The sequence below is a fragment of the Cotesia typhae genome, unplaced genomic scaffold (assembly GCF_013202065.1).
Source record: "Cotesia typhae breed Kobodo isofemale line unplaced genomic scaffold, CoteBio_Ctyphae scaffold_152, whole genome shotgun sequence".
Lineage (NCBI taxonomy): Eukaryota > Metazoa > Arthropoda > Insecta > Hymenoptera > Braconidae > Cotesia > Cotesia typhae.
In genome coordinates, this window is record NW_027423776.1 from 2,959,946 (window position 1) to 2,986,312 (window position 26,367).

General features: G+C 27.5%; 1 protein-coding gene across 14 annotated transcripts in view; it reads right to left on the reverse strand.

The window, feature by feature from the left end:
- Positions 1 to 1,147: 1,147 nt before the first annotated feature.
- Raskol (Ras GTPase-activating protein raskol) overlaps positions 1,148 to 26,367 on the reverse strand; it is a 60,965-nt gene continuing 35,745 nt past the window's right edge. For 13 of the 14 annotated variants that reach the window (XM_074255593.1, XM_074255591.1, XM_074255586.1 and 10 more), the window contains 5 exons: positions 9,826 to 9,920; positions 6,853 to 7,136; positions 3,944 to 6,770; positions 3,663 to 3,787; positions 1,148 to 2,913 (listed from right to left, as the gene is read on the reverse strand). In XM_074255593.1, the coding sequence (XP_074111694.1) occupies positions 2,634 to 2,913; positions 3,663 to 3,787; positions 3,944 to 6,770; positions 6,853 to 7,136; positions 9,826 to 9,920 (3,611 nt within the window). In that variant the 3' untranslated portion in view covers positions 1,148 to 2,633. Of the gene's footprint in view, positions 2,914 to 3,662; positions 3,788 to 3,943; positions 6,771 to 6,852; positions 7,137 to 9,825; positions 9,921 to 23,048; positions 24,649 to 26,367 lie in introns of those variants that run through there. The other variant, XM_074255584.1, reaches the window with a different exon arrangement.

The following is a 26,367-nucleotide window of genomic DNA, read 5'->3' on the forward strand; positions in this document are numbered from 1 at the left end:
AATTAAAACACTATTAATAAGTATAATAATACCATTTTATTATTTCTTACCTTTACATAAAATATTAGAATTAATACCAACAGATACTGGTTCATCAGGTGATTAATTCCGACGTTTTTCTGCATTATTTTATTTTACGCGTAAGGATTACTTGGTAGTTGTCATTATCGGCAGACAAATTAAAACAAATTATAACACCGTATTATTATATGAGATTTTTATTATCTAATAGTAATTAGTTAGTTAATTAATTTCATGCAGCTAAAATATTAAAATTTTTAATTTAAATTTAAAATGTCTATTATAATTTATGAATTTAAAGTGAATATATTAGTTCAAGTTTGTTTTAAAGCTTTAAAAATAAAATATTTGAGTTTTTCTTAAACCGTAAAATTAATAATTGTCATTGAATTTACATAAAAATAACGAAAATTATTAATTATTAAAATTCTTATTAAATTATATAAATTGAACTTAAATGATTTCATAATACTAAATATTTTCTTTTTTTAATTATTCTAAATAATCTATTGAAGTTAATTTACTGATTTTTGTGTTTCTAAATTTACTAAATCAACTTCATACAAATATGTCATAATACTGATATAACTGTAAAATTGTTATGTATCTTTGTTATTCAGTTTTTGCCTTTGCGTATGGTTAAATAAATAAATATTAGTTATATTCGATTGTTCATTATTGGTTTTAACTTATGACAAAAAAAAATATATACTAATATAATATAAAATAAATATAAACCGCCAAGTTTTTGCCCGAAATTGTTTCATAATTAAAAACAATATGGAATTTTAGCTAGAATGTATTTAGTTTTATTTTTTAAACCCAATCTGCAATAGTTTTTCAGCATTTATTAATTATTATTATTACTATGTAGACATCTCTATAATTGTAATAATTTTATTTCATCGTTTTGCGTTAATTACCCATTTAAATTTAAAAATCATAATTATTCTATTATACATTAAATTTGATTGTGAATAAAAAAAATAGAAATAATCGTATTTTTATTTAATAAATTAAAACTTATTTGATCTAATTAAATTTATTTATCGGTATTTGATTATTTAACGTTTATAAATACATGAGATTAAATAAAAAGAAAAAATTATTAATACTACGTAGTAGCTGATTTAAGTGAGATAATTTTATTTTGTCTTAATTTAATATCAACTATTAATATAAATACTTAACATTATAAATTAATCTTTAAATCATATAATAATAAGTATTACACGAAAAAAAGATAAACAAGTATGTTTTTCTATACAAAATTACTTTGTAAATATTAATAACTAATAATGATATATTCTACAAATCTATTAAAGAATTTCTTCACTTTACAAATTTAAATAGTAATACTTTTGAAATTACATCCTTACAGTAATTAATCTTTACCGTTGCATTCTAAATTTTATCCCAAACAGCCAAATAGCTCGATTGTCAAATAGTTTGCTTCATTTACACTCAGTTATGCACACTAATCATTATTATTTATATGTATATCTCCTTCATAATATATTCATTCACTCAAATTTAATATATAATTATAATTAAATTTATAATTGTGATGTTAAAAAGCTATAAACATATTTTATTTAAAATTATAAATATTTTTTATCTGTTTTGTTTACACAATGAAGACATTACTGACTTTAATGATTACAACGGTGTATTTTCAAAAAAAAAAAAAAAAAAAAAGTAAAATAATAATAATAATTAAAAAAAAAAGTAAAATAATATTTATAATTATTTTATTAAAAATTATTCAATAATAAATCTTAGAAAAAAAAAATTATCAATAATAAGAGTATAAAAACATATTATCTTACAAGATTTTATACACAGTATCTTTGGTAGCAATTGCTAAATAAATATCATAGTTTCCGATTGAAAATTTATAACCGATTTCAAAATAATCTTTAATCTCCTCGATACGGACTAATTATTACAAAATTGATATAAACAAAAAAATATTAACAATTTATTAAATAATACACATTCAATTAATACTTATCAATTTTAACCGAAGTTCTGATTTTAAATAATTGTATTTATGAATGAAAAATAATTGTGAGTGTGAAAATATCCAATATAAAAAAAAAAAAAAATACTTTTACTTTTGTTTTTTGCAATGAAAATTGAGTGATTAAAAAAAATGATAATTGTCGCAAATAATTGTTTCGAAAAAAATTGAAAACAAAATTCGTCAACTAGAGTCAAATATCTATTAAATAGTAATAATATTATTTTTGAACACTAATTATGAAAAATCTATCGATAGTGTTCCATGCAATATAATACAAAATGTAACTTTTCGTAAAAATTATCCAATTATAAACCTATCGATATCGAAATATTATTTATTACTCTAATTAGCCTCTATATGCCACCACTAACTTCAACAAAAATTGTTTCTTCTCTAAACAAACCTACATACGAAGCAGAGTGACAGATTCAGATAAATAATTTTACAATAAATCAATAATTATGATGACATTATAAATATATTAATAATCTTCGGTATTTCGATATTAATATATTAAAAAAAAAAAAAAAAAAAAAAAAAATACTTTAATTCATTTTTGTCTTTGATGAGAAAAACAAATAAATTCTTAACAAGATGAACTTTTAAGCTCGTTAATATCAGCAATATTCTGCAATAATGCTGCGGCTTCGTTATTATTATTTGGCTGTGTTTTATTAATATTATAGCGTTGTTTAAGAGTGCTTAATGCTGATAATAGTCTTGAATTTGATGACATCAGCCGTGTGTTTGCTGCATCCAGAGCAGCTATTTGTTGTTCTTGGGCGTCGATCACGCGCTGCTTGTACGAAAGTGCTGCAGACATTTTTTGCTGCTCGCGGCGTAATTCCTCCTCCACAGAAATCAATCTGTTAAAAAAAATATATAAAATTACCAGAATAAAAAAAATAATATTAATTTTTCTTTTAAGTTTATAAATTTTATTTAAATAATATAGAATAATTATTTATTTTTTTTTTTTTTTGTAAAAACTTGTGGATCTATTTATATTTGGTGTGTAAGAAATTGTTATGTTTCATGTGGACATGACACGTGCAGTTTATTTTAGTTGCTGTGTGTTCCATATTATATTTATATAGACATGTATTGTCCCAACAATAGTGAGTAGTACAATAATGAAACAATAAAATAAATACACTATTATTTTACAAAAGAATAAATAAATAAATAATAACAATAAGTTATCACGAAAGTGCTGAATAAATAAACATAAAAGTGAACATAATAAGTTTAATGTATATTTTTTCATAATAAAAAAATAACGAATAAGCTTATTAATAATAATTAACTCTTACACCAAGATCCAGATAAAGTCACAGTTTACCAAATGCAGCAGATAGAATGCAATAGGAACACATAATAAATTTAACAATAATTATATTTATCTTTGATAGTAACAATTTTAATGAAATATATTTTCATATGAGGATTAATCAAGATTAACACATAGGAATTAGTAGTTATAAAAAGTGACAAAAATTCGGAAGATATTTTATATAAATGTAAAAATACAGTTTTTTTTTTTTTTTTTGGTGTTAATAACACTAATAAATTATTATAAAAAACTTTAATAAATTTAATTGTATTAATCAAATACCTGCTAATGATATTCTTCATTTTAGTATCAGGCGCTTTGCCATCAATTTCAGCATCCTCAGCAGCTCCTAATCGTGCTCGTAATCTATCAACGCTATTTTGTAGTCGTTCAATTTCCATCTCGTACTGCAAACGAATACAATTAATTGGTTAGTTACTTGACCAGTTAGTCAGTTAATTAAAGATGTAAAAAAATTAATTACAAAAAAATTAATTCCAACGTTAAAAACGTGAATAGCGTTATATTATTGAATTAATTAATAAATATTAATATGAGCATACTTGATCGATATTTCGATGACTACGAGACTTATTTCGTCGATTCGGACAATTTTCCTCTTCGCTGGTGTCCGATAAATCTCTCGTTGAATCTAGAGACAATCGTCTCATAAGTTTTGTACAACATGTATTTTGGTTTTGTTCAGTATTGCGATAATTTGAATTGGCTTGTCTCCACTGATGCTGGCCATTTCGCTGATTATTTCTAATGTTGTTAGATTGTTGTGAAGGTTGTGGAGGTGGTGAGGGGCTCAAATCAACACCACAAACACCTTCAACTCCGTTACCGCCATTACCACTGCCACCGCTACCAACTTCTCTTTCTTCAGAGCTGCTACTACCTCTTCTACCATTTCTTCCGTGGGTACTTTCCATGTGGTAAACTGGATTCGCAAAAGCAAGAGGCGTAGCACTAATGATATGTGAATTAGCATTATTACTAAGTTCAACAGGACTGGAGCTTTGGCTATAAGCAGCAAAACTTTGATATCCAGATGATGCAACATTACTCAATTGTGATATTGATATCTGTGAGCCTTTTTGTGATTTAGATTCCGACACTTCATCATCAGCATACCTCAATAAATCAGAAATTTCATCAAGATTACCATTTGTACCGATTATTGCTTTAACGTTATTATAATTATTATTTGGTTGATTATTTATCGATAACGTTAAATTCGACGTAGGATTAATATTTATTGGATTAGCATTGACTGTCGTTTTAGTTATGTTATTATTGTAATTTTGTTGTGCTTGGTTCGCATTATCTTCTTTGTGAAAATGATTTCTACTGTTTGATCTAGATACATTGTAATTATGATTGTAGTTATCATCGTGTTGTTCATGTCCAATCAATTTGCTTTGTAGATTATGATGTCTATGCTGATTAATCCCTGTGCTGGTTATTATCTGATTACTTTGATTGACATTAATGTTATAATTAGTATCTTTGAGATTGCTGTGGCTCTCTGATCGTATTGGACTCGTTGGATTATTTTGGCAGTGATTTACATTAGCAAGACTAGCGCTTGTTGTTAATCGATAACCAGTACGGTTTAATAGAGTGGGTCTTTGCTGACGTGCAACTGGAGTTGGTGATCGTGATACAAAAGCCGGTGGCTCTAATGGATGATAATCATCAGACGTTATTTGTAATTGTAATTTACCACCATTTGTTGGGAGGTAGGCATTTCGCGGCAGTGTTGCTGCTCTTATTACATTCGGTGATCGTGTTACATTTCCACTGTGTCCCAAAGTATTGCTTTGTAATAATTCATTACTGTCTCTCAATGTACCATTCAACGTACTGTGATTACTCAGTGTTGACGACGCCGACACAGAAAGATTTGAATTGCTGTTGGCTAATGTTGGATCATTGTACCGGAAAATATTGTTCTGAAGACTTGGATACCGATGAGCAGTTGATACAGGACTAGGTCTAGGTTGATCCAAGGCATGAGAAATCCTATCAAGAATGTCAGGAAGCTTGGAAGGTGGTGATGATGGTGATGAAGAGTTAGTTCCAGCGATACTTTCGCGCAAAAGTGCGTGCAATAATGACAATTGCTTGCCTAAGTCAATGTATCCATCAAATTCGAGGGAATCATTGGATGGCGCGTCTTTAGATACTGGACTGCTGATTAATAACAAGAAATTTTTCATTGCCGGCGCTTCACGTTCCAGTACATCGTTCATAAATTCCATGAAATTTTCTTTGCCCTGAAATCTCGTGAAATTTGCGAGAGTTTGTAGACTTTTAGCCACCAGAGTAAGATTTCTGGCTGCTTTTTCATTGGGATACTCGTGTGTTATATTAAATAGTGAAGGACTCAGTATAGCCGGACACAAAAATCGCAGGAAAATAGATGCTGATATAAGATTGTCGGCAATATCTTCACGTCCCAGTTCCGCTAAGCGTTCGCGGAATATTCTAAAACACTCTCGTAGTTCAAGAGGAAAGTGTGCATGACTGGACAATATTCTACTCCATGCTAATTCAACTGCTGCACGTAAATTTTGCTGTTGTTTGTGCAACGCTGCTAATGATGAAACTTTTAAAGGATCGACTTCGCAGTCCCCTCCATCAACAGCACCCCGGACAACAGCTCCCAGTGTTTCTTGAAGATAACGATCACCCGTCAATTTAAGATACGCCTCCATCGCTTTGGTTGCTAGCGAATTACCACGGAAGGTTAGTCGTTCATCGTCAATCCGATGAATGTCCATCATAACTAAGTCAGCTAGAAATTGTGGTGCCTTTTTTTCACGTTGCATTACTGCTACCAACGCAGTTGCAATGTCTTCTTTAGCTTTAACACCAATAACAGGTTCCAATCTCTCGCAAAGTGATGGATAATCTGTTTTTAAATATTCAAGAAACTCTTGATAAACATGAACAGGTAGAATGTCGACTGATTGAAAACGGCATTTAACACGTAACGCTGGTTGTTCTTTTAATACTCCTTTGTCACTTTGTACTGGATACCACTTTTCAGTTAGATAACGTGAGGTAACATTTTGTACGGGTATACTAACGGAACCTATCAGTACATTCTTATCTCTTTTTTTCTTCCTGTCAGCCTCTCTATACAAATTAACTTGTATTGTGTTGACTGAAGGTAAATGATGAAAGTCGAAATGCTCGCCCCAAAAACATAATTCTGTTTTTAATTTAGCTGTTGTGCGAGCGTACAATGTATTGTCCAAACATACTTCACAGAAGTAACGCTTCTTAGTTGGTACACCTTTGGCTTCGAGTAACCATATCTGCAGAGAATTGTCTGTTCGACGGGTTTGCTCAGCATCTGGTTGAACTGACTTCCTCAGACTGTAAATACAACAATAGATTGCTAGTAATATAAAATACAAAATACATATTTTGAGGTTTTAAATAACAATAGATTATTAACCTGTGTAACCATTGATCTCTTTCGTGGGCCGTTCGACAGCTAAAATATTTTGGTGGACCATTACTTGGTGTCACTTGAAAACAGTGTGGTCTACCAAGTAGACTTGGATGTAATGGTGTAACTGCTGCAAGATCCATTGATGTTACAGCTTGTCCGCACAAAAGTGACTCGTGTGAACGACAACCTCTTAGACCAGCTCCCCGCTGCTTTTGCCGCTCAAGTTTCGTCACACTTTTCGTTCTCTTCAAGGGATTTGAACGGAAAGATCGCTTTGAAAAAAAGTTCTGAAATAAATAAATAAATAAATAAACATTATTATCATTTTAACAACAGTTGATAATAATTTTTTTAGAAAAAAAAAAAAAAAAAATGATAATAACTCTAGAGACGTTCAGTCAACTATCATTTTAATAAAAGCTATCATTATTTTAAACTACTTTCAACATTAATAGTTTTTAATAACTTCCGGATTATTTATTATATTTCTTACATCCTTAAAATTATTTACGTCATATTTTAAATAACAATATTTACCCGCGTGGCAAAATAATTTGTTATTACGTTGAATATTTTATTATTTTGATTACTTTCTTTCGTTGCGTTTACACACATTTTTAAAATATTATTATTAAATATTTTCTTTTTTTATTCATTAATAAATTAATATAAACATATGTTTTATACATATAATATTACTTATAAAATTTTATCATCATACAACACATAATGTGAAAAAAAGATTATCACTTATAGTGTCTTTGTCTATTTTCAATGATAAGGATATTACGTTTTACTTGACACAATTTCCCTTTATAAAAATCTAAATTTAATCACAGTTTTATTTAATTCTATTTAATATAAGTACATGTATATATATATATATATATATATATATATATATATATATATATATATATATATATATATATATTTATTGTGCATTTTATTTTAAATTTTAATTTAAAATTTTCAGTTAAGATAATATGACATAACATTCATGTAAAAGTAACGTAATATTATATAAAATTTAGAATTGCAAATAAAAGTAAAATAGTAAAATGGCAATTTAAACAAGTGTGTTCATAGCACAACGAAATCTCAGAAACGACTGCAGATGCTTATGACCATCTCACCTTATTCGTCTAACCAAGTCAAGGGATCATTGGGGCTCCACTTGAGCACCGGGACTACACCTTTGTATTGCAAACGAAAAAGAACCCCAGACTACATCTACATCTACTTCTACTTCCACATTGAGGTCTACATATTATATTATTATATGAGAAGCGCTTATATTAAAGTGAGGCAAAACATCGATTCTACTCTCTTTTCACATGTTAAATACTTCGTAAATTGCCCTTCTTTATCTATCCTGTATAAAACGGACGAGTGGATGCTGAAAAACGTTGGCACGTTTTTTTTTTTTTTTTTTTTTTTTTTATTGCAAAAGAAGATTTCCATATTTTGAATTATTATGTGTTAGGATATTCATTGTTGTATTTTTTATTACTTTGAGTAAATTATTTAATGATCCTTTTCTTTAAAATAATTTTTTGTTCTCAAGAATTTTTATTAGTTTAGAGTAAATTTTTTCTTCTAAGATAAATTTTTGTAAAAGCTGACGATTGTAACTTTTAATTATTAAATGAGGGTACTTATTTACTTTGAAACAGAGTTTAAAATATAAAAAATTTTTAATTTTTTAAATGATGCGATAATTGAAGATGTTAAATAAAAAATCTATTATTTTGATGCATTTATAAAAAAGTTTTGAGTTAAAATAATTATTTATAATTCAATTATTAACTAAATCAAAAATCAATTGTTAAAAAAATTTATTTATTGCAATTCTGCTTTGAAAATTACAAAAAAAAAATTAAACAGCCCCTCAACATCAAAATATCAACTCGAAATTTTCAAAAAGTAACTAAATATTTGTAAAGAAAGTCGTTGAATAATAAAAAAGATAAAAATTTTAATTTTTAGAAATTTTGGAGATTTAAAAAAATCTTGAGCGGGTTTTAAAAATTTATTAAATTAACTGATTTTTGGAGAGATCTTAAGTCATGATAAACTAACCATATTTCCGGATATAAGGGGCTTAAAAAAGAAGGAGTCGATTTTTTTTTGTCACCCTACCAAATTATGTATGTAACACATAATATATGAGTAACAAAATGTTTGTTTGATTTTAAGGGTAGATTTGTGTAATTTAATATTACGGCATTTTTATGAAAAGAAAAGAAAAATATATTAGTGATGACAAAGATAATTTAATGGTATATAATTTTTGGTCACGCGCGTGCTGATTTTTTGATTAATTGTATGTTTTGGTAATCTTATAATCGTGTTCTTCATGGAACATTTAAATTTGAGATTTAGGATTTGGGGATCGATAACAATATTATTGTTACCTCAAGTTTACACAAAAGATCTTATCAAGCAAATAAAATTAAATATGCGGTAAGTATATGGAAGTATTTAAATTATTACAGTATCCAATGGAGGTTGAAAAAAAATACCCTTGAGTCATCGTGAGGTATTCTAGTATTTGTTATTTGAATTCTTGCATATAAAATGGAATAAAATAAAAATCAATACGACAAATTGGTATTGTAGTTACGAGTATTTGTATTTCAGCATATATGTATATCGTTATATTTATACTATTGAACCATGCTAATGTTTTTCTGTATTGTCATTTTAACATGTAGGTTGGGTATTTGTTACATGGAATATGGGTGAAAGTAAGCGAACAAATACCCAGATGAATCTCACCAAAGCCATGTAAGGGGAAAAGACAACACGAACGGATAGGACCGATGTGCTCTAGAAAAATAAAACTAGATTCTGACGTATGTCAAGCTAAAATAAACAATGACCGTTGCTCACGTTTTACATATGACTTGCTAATCAATCCATACATACTATTTTTTTTTTATTAGTATTATGTAAAGAAAGAACAACACTTACGACGATTCTGTTGGGAGTTGCATCTAAAGGTCGTGCACCCAAAACTGGTGTAGCTGGAGCACTCCCTCTTCTACACGCTTTTTCGTACGATGTATCTGAAATTTGAAAAAAAAATTTTATAAAATAATTGTTTATAAATTTTTTTTCTTAAAAATAATTATTTTTTATGATATACATTTTTTGATACTGAAATTTACACACTGAAAAAAAAAAATTCTTGACTGGAGTATAAATTTTCTTGGCTCAAGAAAATATCAAGGAAAATTGAAAATTTCTTGAATGAAGTCAAAGTCTCTTGAGACAAGATAAATTTCTTGAGCCAAGAAAATTTCTTCTTGCTCCAAAATAACTTTTGTTTTCCTTAAAATTTTCTTGGCGCAAGAAATTTTTTTTTGTGTGCAGACATCTGACTGTTTTTAACAAACAAATTATTAGAAAAAAAAAATAATAAAAAAATTTCACCCGTAGAAATTTGAAAAAAAATTTCGGAACACAATTTTTTCAAAATACGTTGTTGGTTTTATTAAAAAAAAAAAAAAAAAAAAAAAATTAGATGTCTGTTTATTTTAGTATCATAAATATTTATTTTATGCAGACATGAAAAGTAACACTCGAATAATCGAAGTTTCAAAAAACATACAAATATTTCATTTATTTTTTATTTTATAATAAATTTTATTTATTATTTAAAAAAAAAAAATAATAATAATCGAAATAAATCAACCACAATTTTCTATAAAAAAATTCATGAAAAAATTTGTCGCAGTAATAATTTGTATAATTTTTTGTCTTGGTTTTTACCAATACATATTTAATCTTTAATTCAATCTAAAGGTATCCATAAAAAAAAAGAACATTGACATTTTATTATAATAAAAAATAGTCTTCCCAATTTGTTGACAGGCGTAAATTGAACTATAAATCATGTGAAACTTTAATAACAAGCAAAGAGGATGCTATTAAATCCCACAAATAAATAAAATAATATACCGGAAAAGTATCATCCATCTTGTATCCTGGCACATCCAACACCATAAACTCTCTTGATGCCTCATAGCTATGCATTTTCTCTTTCTCTTTTGCTCCTCTCATTCCTGTTTATCCTCTCTTTGGCTGTGCATGCTCACGAATACTAATTAAAGCTAATAGCCATAAATTTAATATTTTTTCAACAGTTAATCGCTGTGATTTTGCTCGAGATTTCTTTGTTCCTTGCAAAGTAATCTTGAGTTGAAGATAAAGAGCAACCGGAGGAAAAAAAATATAAATGAAAATTCGAAAATATGAAAAAAAAAATTGCAGCTGCAGTATGAGTTATGGTAGCATTTTGTGACTATAAATCGATATTATTTAGAAATATTAATCAGAGAAAGGAGAAAAAGATTTTTGCTTTGTGTGGCGCCTCAAGTTTTATAATAATTTGGGTCCATCAAAAATATGATCCCCTCTAGCACAGTGGCACGCCCGAAACTACACATTTGAATCGCAATTGAAATGAAATGGAATGAAATAAAATAAAAACGAGCGCCACACGACTCTACTTACTACTGCTATTAATACTTTGTACCGGCTGGCTTTTTATTTGCTCTCATCCCTCCTCTCATTGTTCAAAAGCTGGTCAACGGTTATTAATGATCGCTATGTTACTCTATTCAAATTCCACAGTACGGAATCATACCACTTGAATTGAACTTTTATAACTATAACTATATATAGTTCGAGATTCTATTCCAGTAATTACGCATTGTATTTAATGATTAAAAGAAAAATAATAAATTAATACATCGCATAATATAAAGAACAATGATCACAAGGTTACAGAGGATCATATTGCTCACAGTATGTAGATATTAATTATATAATTACTCTATACGTTAAATTGTTTATTATTTCTATTGTTTACGAGTAATTTAAATAAATATTGAATTTTATCTGAAATTTTTTATTCCTTCACACTGATAAAAATTTAACTTGTTTCAAAAAAGAAAATTTTAAATCAAAAATATCATTTTGAAAAAAATAAGTTTCTAAAGTCAAGAAAAAAAATTTTTAAGCCAAAAAATTATTCTTGATTCAAGAATTTTTTGTTTTATATAAGAATTTTTTCTCTTAATTCAAAAAAATAATAATTTTTCAAAGTAGCACTCTTGATTCAAAATTTTTTCGTTTGAATCGTTAACTTTTTTATCATTACACTGAAAAAAAAAATTTACTTGAATCAAGTAAATAATTTTGAAGAATTACATCTTCTTGATTTGAGTAGAAAAATTCTTAAACTAAGAAATTTTTCTTGGTTTAAGTAAATTTTACTTAGTTCAAGAATTTTTTGTCTTGATTCAATTTCATTTTTTTTTTTTTTTTTTCAATGTATACATAGTAAAATCTAGAAAATGTTTGTTTCTAAAGATTCAAAATTTTCTGTTTTAATCTAAACTTTCAGATGTCCCTTATTTAAATTTTAAGCACCAACCCATCTATTTATGAATTCTATATCCATACCTTTATTCATAAGTTCATAAAAAATTGTTCACAACATTCTTTTTCGAACGCTCAAAGTAGAATCTTGCCTCAAATGAATTTCATTATTTACATCACTTCTCAAACTCAAAAAGATCGACTACACCACGATTATTTTTGAAAATACCAATATTTATACTTGAAAATAATCAGAAAAAAAATATTCACAACAGTAATTAAAAGGGATATTAAAAAAGTCTTAAAAATAATGATTCGGTTTGTGTTTGAATGTCTATTTTTTTAGATACTTAATTCGTATTTGGACTAATAATTTATAATTTGCATGGAATGGTAACTGAATAGTTATTTTTGGAACGGATAATAAATTTTCTAATTTTGGAGAATTCACGATTTATTGAGCGGGAAATTGAAAAATTTCTATACTTAAACTTTATTTGAACTATTAACGCTATTACCAAAAAATAAAGCCTTTTCAAAGCAAACGTGCTAAGGATATAAATTTTTTAAGAGTGCTTTGTATAGAGAGCTTGAAAAGAACACCCAATCTACATCGAAGTGAGAGCATTTGTTCGTTTCAACGAATCAACCGCTTAACTGATGCTATTGCTCTGAAGCATTCATGCGGATTCAAGCGGTATTAATACCTCACAACTGTCAACGCGATATCCATTATCACCATTTAATTTTTACGCTTGCATTGTTGAAATATCCATCCATACTTTATACATGAGTTATAAAAAATTCTCTCTTCTTTGTGTTCATTAAACGGTGATCCAATTACTGCCCATGTAAAAAAAATATTATACATTGCATTGTAATGAAGTTTCCTACCAATGAAGAAAGAATTTAAAATGTGCACTGTATACATTTTATTATTTTTTAATTTTAATTTTTAAGTGAGATAGTATCATCAGGATTGAAAAATCCATTTTTAACGTAATCCATTTTTTTATTATTTTGATAATTAAATTGTAAATGGTTTGTTAAATAATGTAATGATTAAATTTTTGTTAATTAATAAGGGTGAATTAAGTAGACAGCTAGTTTTTGAGAATTTTCAGATTAATTTTAACTTAATGGTTGTAAAAAAAATTTTTAAATTTGCATAGAAAAAACTTGAAAAGTGAAAATTTCCATATGCGTTTTTTTATATTATTTCTTCTGTAACAAATAAATTGTTTATAAATTATTAAAAAATTATCAGATGTCTGCTAAATTCACACTCATGTTAATTTACAGATTTTAATGATTGAATTTTTTTATTTGATGAAAAATTCATTTTAAAAATCAAAAAGAAAGAGAGTTTTTGAAAAAGTGAGTAACTGAATAAAAAATAATTGACATATTTTTTTAATAAATATAATCAATATACTTTCGGAGATTTTACAAAATACGAATTATTCTATGTCTGTTTTTTTTTTTTTTTTTTTTTTTCATGGTAATTAAAAAAAATTATTTTTTTTTTTCAAAAATTAAAAATTTTGATAAATTAACTTTTGGGTTTCACAAAAAATTCTATTTTGAAAATTTAATTACTACATTTTTTAAAAATGTATGAATTTAAAAACTTTTTTTATTTTAATTAATTTACTATCTCAAAAATGATTAGAGTTATTAATTTCATATTAAATGACGAAAATGTAAAATTTCAATGAAATAATTCGCAATCTTGACTGTCACTAACTCATGTCTGAAACGAATCGATTTGTGTATTATTATTTCATTCAACTTTAAATATATACATATAGATTGAAAGTAAAATAAAAATGAAAGTATAATAAAGAATATGTAATTCTATGTCAATGTTTTATGTGTCCAGTTGTCTAAGGCGTGTTAAGGTTAGTTAAAATGACATACTCGATACGCTTGCTAGTAGTATATTGTCCGTGATAATATTTATAGCTAGAGGATGACCGAACACGATTTACGAGTAAGCAGTATGTTATATATGTTGCGTCCAGACTGGATTATAGAATAAACCACCGGCCGGACCAGACCTTTATTCATATACGCACAGCGACATTGCGATTTTATTTATTGTCGAATACCTTTGACATTAATGTCGATTCATGATCCACACGTAACAAACCAACCCAACAGAGGTGGAGGTAAACTGATCAAATCTATAGGTTTTACATAAAAATCGTTCACAGAAGGCGTGACTGTTTTATAATAATCACACCAATAATATTTCTTTTGTATACTATATTAGCTATAAATATCTTGAGAATTAGGGAACATTAAATCATATATCATACATCATATAATGTTATGCGGTATTTTGTGTTATAAGGAAATGTTTCATTAGATATGGTAATAGTTGTTACAACTAACAGTTACTGTTGTATATAGTACGAAAACAATCATTTCAAAAGCATTTTATTCATTTATATATCATGCGTTCTCTGGCGGAACTACTGCCTCCGGTTTAGTTATATACTGCACTCTTAAATGAAGGCCGATTTAAACGCTAAGTTATGCAAGAATCGTGGGATACTTTTAATACAGAAGCGAATATATACCACAAATTATTGTAAATTGTTGTTAGTTTTTTACTAATATACAATTTAAATATTAATTGTAATGTGTCAAAACTTTCATGCATTACTAGTTTTATGATTATTCAATATTTATTTTTTAATTTTCAATACTTTTTTTATAATTGTAAATTATAATTATTTAATATTCTTAAAATTTGTTTATTTAAGCTGAATCTCTAGTTTTTTAAATTAAATGTTATTCTCGTCGCTTTGATAAACAGAGAAAAAAAATTAACTCTAGTAAATACCCTTATCATAGTGTGGGGAATATTTTACTTGAATTTAAATTTTATGCAAAATGCGTCTTAGTTTTTGGCACTATAATTTTTTTGTCTGGTATATTAAATTAGTATATTAAGTAAAACATTTTACTTTATACAATTAAAATTTTTCATTGCTGTTTTACTTATTTTTTTTATACCATTTCTTTCACAATTTTAAGTTTATAACTGCACAGAAAGAAAAATTTCTTGACTGGAGAACAAAATTCTTGGCTCAAGAAAATTTTTGGGTGCCTGAAGGAAGACCGAAGTTGTGTTGGCTGAAGTAAAAATTTATCTTGAAATTCTATTCTTGGTGGAAGTAATTTTTTCTTAATTCAAACTATCATAAATACTTTAAATTTTAGCGTACAATTTTACATATTGAATGAAAAAAAAAATGATTCAATATTTTTTGATCTTCCCATTTGACGTGTTAATCAATAAAAATATTAATAAAAATTTACTTCTATCGAGATATTTAATTTTTTGGAGCAAGAGAGAAATTTTCTCAAAACAAGAAAACTTTCTTGATTTGAATAAATTTTCTTGGATTAAGATACGTATTTCTTAAAGCAAGAGAATTAATTTTGTTGGAATAAGTAAAATTTCTTGTGTCAAAAAAAAATTTTTTTTTTCGCTCAAGAAAATAATTGCGAAGAAAAATATTTTCTTGGCTCAAGTGAACCTTTTTTTCTGTGTGATATAAAAATAATGTAATGTTAAAAATATATTTAAATCTTTTTATTAAGAAATAGATATGAAAAGAATAAAATAGCAACGCTATATGTAACAGAATCAATAAAACTGTTTTACTATATAAATGTGAGTCTTATGTCAAAGAACTTTGTTCCAATAAAACACATTTCTTATACGTAAGTGCTTATATCAGTAGATATTTAAATTTTTATTAAAAAATGTACAACAGGTAGTAATTATAAATTATCGATTTCACTGAATATGATATAATCTTATATTACACTTATTAATTTATTAATAATGTAAAACAGCAAAAATTTAAAGAATTTTTGTAAAAAAATATTTATCAGAGGTAAATGTTAAGTTATGAATATAAATTAAAACAACATATTTACATAATATACTATTCAATTTGGAAAATATTTTAAATAAAATATTACCTTATAAAGTTGAGTCGATTAAGAATAACAAATTAATTAAAGAAATAAATCAGCATGACATATTTTTTTTAAATTTATTCAAGTGACAAAACTAGCGCCAGAGGTGACAATTTTTAGAATTTCTTTTCCAATAAATTTCATATAATTTTTTATAAGATGCGACAACTTTGTCGTAAAAAAACCTCAGAACCGTTCACAAAAAATGTGAATAGTGTAAGTTGAGCTTGGTGAAAATAATGTATTCTTTTATATTTATGATAGAAATTTTTTTTTTATTACTGAAACAATAAAAAGTATCTCACAAACAATTTATTACACAAATAAATTTTTTAACGCAATTATTTACAATTTTGATGGCTGAAAAATATAATACGCCTTTTGTAGTATGTATTTTACAATTTAAAAGAAGAATACGTAAATAAGGCCGAGAAAGTAAGATTTTATGAGAAAATAACATATTTTTTCTCAAACATTATAAAATTCTTAACTGAGAATAGTAGTTGGCGGTACAATAATCATCAAGTAACGTAACGGTTTTCTTCATAATTTCATCAACAACAGAAAAAAAAAATTCCTTTCTCTAAATTTTCTGGTCACTACTGTTTTTCTCAGACATTTACAGTGAAAGCTCCTCTGTTACATTTATTAGAAGAATTTAAAAACGTAAAATACAAAGTAAACTTATAAAACTTCCATATACGGTATAAAAAAATAATTAATTGTAAATTCGCATTAACGTGTGATGTATGTATATTTAAAATGAAATGTTCGATGGCTTTCCCGCGAATATATATGATGCATTTTTTTCGCTACAGTCTTTGTTTCGAAATAGAACCGAGTATGCTCGAATGTACATTTAGATTTTATCAAAAGGTATGCAATACACCATATGCAGGGAATATTGAAGAAAATCGAGGATAATTGGAGCGGTTCAGGGCACGCGACTTAAACAATAACAGCAGATGCTTCTTGAGTACTCGTGCGCGTACTTATCGAAAACGAGATGACCATCCATGGCCATGAAAGAAATACACGCAGGTGGTGCAGATGCTAGAATTAAACTTGATGTATGTCTATAATAATATCATATATATATTGTACATGTGTAAGTATAACAAAGTGCTTTTAACACTTTATCCATATAATATAATATACATATTATAGTTGCGTGCATTAATATTCCCTCTTCAACTCTTCTTTCGTTCCAGTATGAGCACGCGACCGCAATCTAACCGCGAAATATGTCAGGCGTTGAACAAATATCACTTGTAAGTTATTATTATTATTATTATTATTATTATTATTATTAATATTGAGCTAGTAAGTAAAATACCCGGGATTAACACAGGACATTAGCACAAGATCTCAGACTTTACTTATTAGACTACGTTGCACACAAGCCAACGGAAATGAGAGCAAACCAATTTTCATGCGCTTTCCCCTGTATATAAATTAAAAATTTAGTCGCACCGTATATTCTATAAGAATATTCAATGAGTAATATTAATGGTTTGTAATTAATATATGATTGTTTGATTGTTTTATCATTTCTATAATATCCTAATTGTACTTCTTTAGAAATACACTAATGATATAGCTTGAGTGAATCCAATTGAATATTTTTAAACGGCAGCAGAACACGTCTAACATTTCGCATGAGCGAAATTTAATTATCAACTGATAATGAATAGTTGATATTGCATTACAATAAAAATAATAGCGAAATTTGTTAATTATTTACTAACTTATTCTTAAACTTATTACTAATTAGCTTTAATAGAATCGAATGCTCAGCAAAAGTTTTAATTAATTTGTCCAGGAATAGATATTTTAATATTTTATCGAGAATAATACAGTATGTACTTTTTAATAAAGTGATAATTTTCAAAGTTGATATCAATTTTGTAATATTTTATAAAACTGTACTCAATTTCACAATATTTTATGAAACTCTAGAAATTATTTAAATTTTATCTTTTTTTTTTTATAGAATTATATAAATAATTTAATAGCAATATTTATGAATGGACATAATTAATCAATCGGTATATTTAAAAAACTACCGAATCTTCGTTGCATGATAAACTTGATAATTTTCATTTTTACTAAGTAATAATTTGAAAAATGTTTAAAACTTACTTTGTTATAAGTCAAATTTTTTATTGAACTTTGAAATTGTTTTCAATTGGAGAATTTTTTAAATCTTAGAGATGAAGATGATGATTTATTTATTACGAATTTTGAGACCTTAGTTAGAATTTGACAGTAATGAAAATTTTTTTTTTCATACTTTAATAATTATTAAGAAATTTTATCATTTTTTATTATTTAATATTCAATTTTTTATGATAAAATTATTCCATAAGATCCCTTACAGTATTAGTACGGGATATAATGACCCGACCAGAAATATTAAAGTAAACTCTATTGGGTACTCTCTGGATTGCCTTGTTGAATAGAAGCAGCATTTGACCGATATTGCACGGAAAGAACTAGATGACACTGGATATCATCCCAGATTATACTGAGTGAAAAAAAATTTTAGATAGTAGCTAATATAATCCAGATTACAATGAGTATAATCCAGATATCACGCAGTATAATCTAGATGTTTCTAGCTACTATCTGAAATTTTTTTCACCACAGATGTCACTGAGTATAATCTGGGATGATATCCAGTGTCATCTTGTTCTTTCCGTATGGGTTACTAAAAAAATTATTCACGAACTATATTTTTTAACAAAAATTAATCGACCTTAACGTGTATTAAGAATTACAAAGTAAAATTTAAAAATAAATAACTGAAAACTTTGTAACTTTAATCTAGTATTAACTTAAACAAAAATCAATTCGCATATAGACTAGTCTCAAAATCGCAAAGTAGTTTTAAACATTAAAAGCATAACATACATTACAAGTAGGAATTCTAGCGTACACCCGATTCATCTCAACTCCCCGCTAAAGTTAAATCGATCCACTTTCTCGTACGGTGCCTAGCCTATTTTAATATTTCAACGAAAGTCACATACACGTACGCTTCTACATATATATATATATATATATATATATATGCATGCTTTATGTTACACTTTACACTGCGCATATTTTTATGAACCTTTATATACCCAATGTAAATAAACAAGTTCCTATACGTGTAAAGTATATTTATTTATTATTCCTGTAAACTCTATGAGATCTAAATTTATTAAGCATTAGCATTTGGCGTGCAAAGCATTTATATTATTGATTTAAGAAAGGTTGTAATACTGCGAGGAGTAAAACTTATACCTAGATACAGAGATTTAGCAAGAAAGAAATGAAATAGAAGGGGTCATTAATCCCCACAACGTGGTAACCGAACTTGTATGACGCTGATGAGAAACTACTCGGGTATATAAGCGAATAACCAAGATTGCATGTATAAATGCATTCAGTGATACGCTACATATACGTTTGCAAAAGTGACTCATGTAACCGGGGCAACCATTATAAGAATTATTTGCAGCATCCGCAAATAAAAACCTAAGATTATAGTATTATAATGATATAATATAATAATATACATTAAGAGAAAAATAATAAATCTCGTAAATCATATATCATATCCTTTGATGGAGTATTTCTTTTTTTTTCTCAATGTAACTTCCTACTTAAAATTGAAACTAGTTTACGACCGGGTGAAAAAATATATTGTTAACTAAATTTTCAAAATATTCTACTTTAGCCTCGAAATATTTTCCATCACACTAGTACAAAAAAATTAAAGATTCAAATGAAGAAATTTTGAATCAAGAAAATCATTTTCAAGGATTTCTTTGTCTTGAATTTAGAAGAAAAATTGTTGAATCAATTGAATTGGTTTAGGTATTATTTTACTGAAAGAGTTTTTTTGGGTATGTTACACATTTTTGAAAACAGAGATCGACTCTAAATCGACAGATAGTAATTCTTGAGTTTATAAAAATTGAAGAATTTTATGAAATTGAAGATTTTTATCAATTTTAAACTCATATTATAATTCATGAGAAACATATAACTTTTGAAATTTTATTCTGACATTTCAGAAGCTGAAATTGGGTACATCTGCAATCTAATAAAGTGGTACTGAAATTCGTAGCATATTTTAAAATTACCAATAAATTCTGAAATTTTCAAATTGTAATAAATCGTCAATCGTTTTTAGAATATGCATAATATTTTCATTAGTAAATCATTTTCAAAACGTGAGATATAAAATATCTAACAGTTTGTTTATGACTTTTGATGATATTTTTAACCATGCTGGTAGTATGTATAGACAAGAGATTTATTAAAAAAAATCTAGAGATTAACGAAATATCCATAAGCAAATAATAGAAAGGACAATAATATATTTCATTGAATATAAATATTGAAAGATTAAAAATAAAAAGTCAGGTCTTAAAATGGGATGATAGTGGGGTGATGATTCTTGGGGGACTGATAGGCTTTTATATGTTGCTAATATATATGGGATATAAATCTACAGTGTGTCCTGCACAAATAACTAGCTTTTAAAGGGACACAGTCTGTATCTTGACAAAGACTAAATTTTTGCGGATTAAGGTAACGAGTATTGTAATAGTATAATAGTACTGCAAGGGTCGAATGCCAGTGAACCCTTTTTTTACCGGCCACAACCGAGAGGGGAGTTATTTTATCCGAGATTCTAATAGCCGAGTGTTTATAAGAGAAAGGCGTCTATAAACGGGAATAAGAAAAAAAAGTAAAGTGGTCATGAAAAAAAAACATAAGTTATCGTCGTAAAAAATAAGACAAACAAAATAGTATATTACACCCCTTGGGAAGGAAAATAAGAAAAGCCTCAGATCACATGTAATTGTTGGCCGAGGCGAAGCCGAGGTCGACAAACATGTGATCTGAGGTTTTCTTTTTTACTTTCCAAGGGCTGTATACTATTTTTTTGTCCGACGAAGGCGGAAAGCGGCAACTTTGTTTAGCGTAGCGGGACGAAAGTTGCCACTTTCCGCCCGGAGGGCAAAAAAGAAATTATTTCAAGCAAATTATTGTTTTTATACTGACAAAAAATAAAAAAAAAAAAAAAAAAAAAAAAAAAAAAAAAGTTACTCGAGGCCAAAACAATCAATATAGCTTGTGCCTTATTGTGCGACGCTTATAAACTACTCAATCGGTAATTAAGCAATTGGTCAAGTTGTGAAAGCAAAACCTTTCATAACTTCAGCCGTATATATGTATACTGATTACAAGCGAATGTATACAACATTCTACGTTATTTTACTCGACTGCTCAGAGATCGTGATACTGATCTCATGCTCTTGTTATGCTGGTCAGGAATACATAAATACAGAGTTAATCAATTGATTAATCATGCTAAGAATTATTTAACATTTTATCTTCATTGCTGCACTCATTTTTTTTTTTTTTTACATATCTTTTATCTTATTCAATACTATTCGATATCAATGACCGTTATAAATGTTAATATATTATATTTGTTGAATCATATGTGATTGATTATGAAAAACGGAATTAATATAAAATAAATCAGAGCGATAATACAAAAAAGAATTATAAAATAATGAAAACATTTATAATGCGCATTTCTTTGATCCCTGAAAGTAAGCAATGCTTTTTTTTTCCTTTTTTTTATTTGGAATGTAATTCATTGTACCAGCGGAAATCGTTTATCCCAATTCATGAAAAAGACCATAAACTGACGGGGAAGAAAAATGAAAACGGTTTATTAAAAGATTTATGAGGTTTAGGACATGTGCTAACAGCTTTATCTTGAGGTTAAATTATTGTATACTAAACTCCAGCGAGGTCATTTCAATTTAATACGGGCAATTCTGACGAATTTATATAAAAGGATTATTTAAAAGGTTCACTGACAATTACACTTATAATCCGGATCCTTTATCAATGTCAAAAGTGGATACTACTAGTACTAGCACAGTTAAATCTTGATACACATCAATTTATTGTATATATATATATATATATTTTTTTTTTGCACGCATAAACTCTTTATATACACGACAGTGGTATTGTAAGTTTGTTATCACGAGTAATAAAATACTTTTGACATTTTATTCTTACATCATTCGTACATAGCGATTAACAAAGACTTGATTATTTTTTTTAATTTAATAAAAGTTTAATTTAAGAGTTAACGTTTTAATGGATAGTGATTAAAAAAAATCTAATTTATTGTTTTAATAATAAAAAAAAAAATAAATTTTATTTAATAGTCGAGAGTAGATGTGTCGCCAAAATGTCTCCAAGCAGGTGGCCCCATTGATTTAAACGTATATCATATAAAAAAAAGTTAGTGAAAAAAAAAAAATGAGTAAGAAGATATAGAGAGATGGAATTGGAAGAGAACGAGTTGAAAGCCCGGTACAAGTAGGCCTCCCAGAAAATGAACTCAACTCAAGTTTCACACATCCAAGGGTCCCAAGAAATAAAATCTCGTGATGTGATGGCTGGCGATGGTATAGCCCTAGTGTAGTCGGTTGATCAGTTGAACCGTTGTGCTCGACTCTTGTAGCAAGTCCCGACTTGTTTTTCTTAATGCACACCGACCGGTTCATCCAATATAATACATCAAACCTTCTTTTTCACTGCATCTTTTACAGCTTCCCATCATTACTTATAACTTATAATAATATTATCTATAATGTAGAGTATGGAGCATATACAGTATAAATATACATATATATATATATATATATATATATATATATATATATATATATATATATATATATATAGCCACAAGCTCATTATTCATATTCAAAAATTACCTGAATGAACGGCCTCTGTTTCTTCGAATACTGATTCATCAGGATCCTCGTAAATATTATTTTCACACTCATTATCTGAATCATTGCAACGAAATTTATTTTTATCAATTGAGGAATTACCCGGACAATCAACAGACACATGCCTAGAAACACTTGATGATTTAACATGTGCACTCGCACTTCTAACAACTTTGGTACTGTGAGTTCGACGAATTAGTAAATTACTCAATGAATTATTATTCTCATTGCTATTTTTAATTTTTATTTTACTATTATTATTATTGTCATTATTGTTATTATTATTGTTATTGTTATTATTAATACGATTTGGCCCTTGAATTCTTAAAATTTTAGTTCTAACTTCGTCTTTCCTTTTGCTGCGTCGTTCAGTTTCATTAGATTGATCCTCACGATTAATTTCCAAGCACCCTATTGTGTTGTTCAGCCGGATATTTTTTTTATCCGTGTCTCTTCTACCAACAAAACGATTTTGAAACCTCTCTATAGTCTTGAACGAACGTGTCCTCTCGACCTTCTTTCTTTGAGTTGTATCTTCAATCGATTCCACCACAATCTGCGGTGTTTCAAACATCCGTGTAAGACTCTGTACTTTACCTCGTGTACCACCAGCACCACCACTACCACCAGCACCACTACCAGTCTCAGTATCAGTATTCATACCAACAATACTGGTACTTGTTTCTGACCTTTTGTTCAGCCCATCTTTATTACTAAAGGCCCGGCTCAATATCGGAGCATTTTTAGTTCCACTTATTGGAAATGTATTGCACGCATACTTATCAGCATCTTGAGATAAACATTTTGTTATTTTAGGATGACAATGCCGGGTATCATTTTCCAAAGATACGTAAAATGTTGATCTACGTTTTGGTAAATCATCTTTGTCCCTTTCCTTGTTATCGTTTCCAATCATTGTGACTTTTTAGTTTCCTTGAAGTTTAGTAAGTAAATACCAGCAATACAAATGCTACTTTAAAAAAATTTATCTAAACCATCATCATTAAGATTATCACCCTCTTGAGTGTCCTTTTTCTTACTCAGCAGCGTTAGGGCTTATTCAACGCCCTACTGATGACTCAATTCTCTAATACTTTTTCTACCTTAGGTTTGTGACGTCATTAAACAAAAACGTCAAGTCCTCAGTCCATAGCTATTTTTAAATTATTTTCATTGTTTATAATCAAATACTAATCACTTTTAATTATTATTCAAGGATAATAACTTTCTATAATAAACATACAGACATATCACGCCTTTAAATAGTTTTTTAGAGAGAGAAGAAATAATTTTATTTCTTCTTTTGAATAATTTACTGTTAATTAATTAAAAATTTTATAAATAACAACAACAATTACACAATTGGAGAATTTTTGAATTAAATGATGATACTAATAATTATCAGACACGTGTTGCACTTTTCTTCACTAGTAACTTAGAAGATAAACAATAAATTGGAGTCAAATACATTAAGCGGTCAATCAGATTAAATATTGAGGTATTTAGTACTCAGTACACGATAGAATGTCATGGTGAATGTATTTGAGTTGGAGAAAAGGGAATAAACCGTTCGACTGTCGTTCGCCAAGCTGGACGAACGCACGACTATCGTATATTCAACTCCTCTCAAATACCATCAGCACATATCTCTTTACTCACACAACACTCAGCGCCGCTACACGGTTATTTTTCGAAACTATGTTAGTCTCCGCGTGGCATTGATACTTACTTTTGCTTTGGAGTGCATTTATAGTACGCTATATTCATCTAAACTTCCTTTTAACATATACCACCCGTATAAACTTCATTAAATATATGTATTCAGGAGAGTTTAGTTGATTCAATACAAACGGAGAGATTATCAAGAATCATGCCTCTTTGTCGTTTCGCGACAACACATGTGCTTCGCTGACTCTTGAGCTTTTATTGATGACATTTACATTTATACGGACACGCTGAAAAATATTATACATCGTTTTTGGCGCTATATAAGGACTATTATTTTTTACGTTTATTCAAACGGTTACTTTGCGGATTTTAATAAATTTTTTTCCTAAAATGAAAGACTTAAAAATTTTTTAAACTTTTTTAATCTAAATAAATTAAAGTTTATATAATGCGAGTTAAATTTTATCGTACGTAATTTTATCTGAAGAACAAAATTCTTAGCTTAAAAAAATTTTCAGGTACCTAAAGGAAGACCGAAGTTGTGTTGGCCAAAGTAAAAATTTTATTCTTGGTGGAAGAAATTTTTTCTTAATTCAAATTATCATAAATACTTGATAAATAAATTTTTATGTTTGATCAAGATTTTTAGATACTTTAGGGAAGCAGTGTCGCCTACTTCAGCTGAGAAAAAATTTTTTCACCTTGAGAAAATTTTTCTCTTGCATATTTGATACACATTTTATATTATTTTCGCGTGTAATTATACATATTGAGTGAAAAAAAATGATTCAATATTATTTGATCTTCTCATTTGACATGTTAATCAATAAAAATTTACTTTTATCGAGATATTTAATTTTTTGAAGCAAGAGAGAAATTTTCTAAAGACAAAAAAATTTACTTCTATTAAGAATTAAATTTTTTAGAGCAAGAGGCTGAATTTTCTTAAAACAAGAAGACTTTCTTGACTTAAATAAATTTTCTTGGATCAAGATACATATTTCTTAAAGCAAGAGAATTAATTTTGTTGGAATAAGTAAAATTTCTTGAGTCAAAATAAATTTTTTTCTGCACTCAAGAAAACAATTAGGAAGAAAAATATTTTCTTGGCTCAAATGAACCTTTTTTTCTGTGTGTCACAACCATAAATACAAAAATTTTTTTAATGTATAATAACAAAACAAAAAAATTATTAGGAGGCATCCGACAATTTTTAAAAAATTAATAAAAAATTAATAAAAATTTTCAAAAATTTGATGTCCACCAATTTCACACTCATGAAATTTAATACAAAGTTTAATTTGAAATTCTGTAGAAGACGAAAGGTTTTGTTTAAAATAATAAATTACCTTCACTTATATTTGTGTAAATTTATTTTTACGCTTATCTCCATTCACTGACTTCATTAATTTAATTGAACGTTTTTTTAATAAATTTACTCCCCGCATTGAATTCACCGATTTCATTTTAAAAGAATAAAAAATTGCTCTACGCTTGATTTTTTGTAAATAAAATTTATGTTAGTAAAATATTCAGAACATCAGTTTCTTGAGAAAATACAGCAGCGGGTGATTTGGAGTAAAGACGAAAAAGTAAATGCGATACGGATGAAACGCAAAATTGATTACTGGCT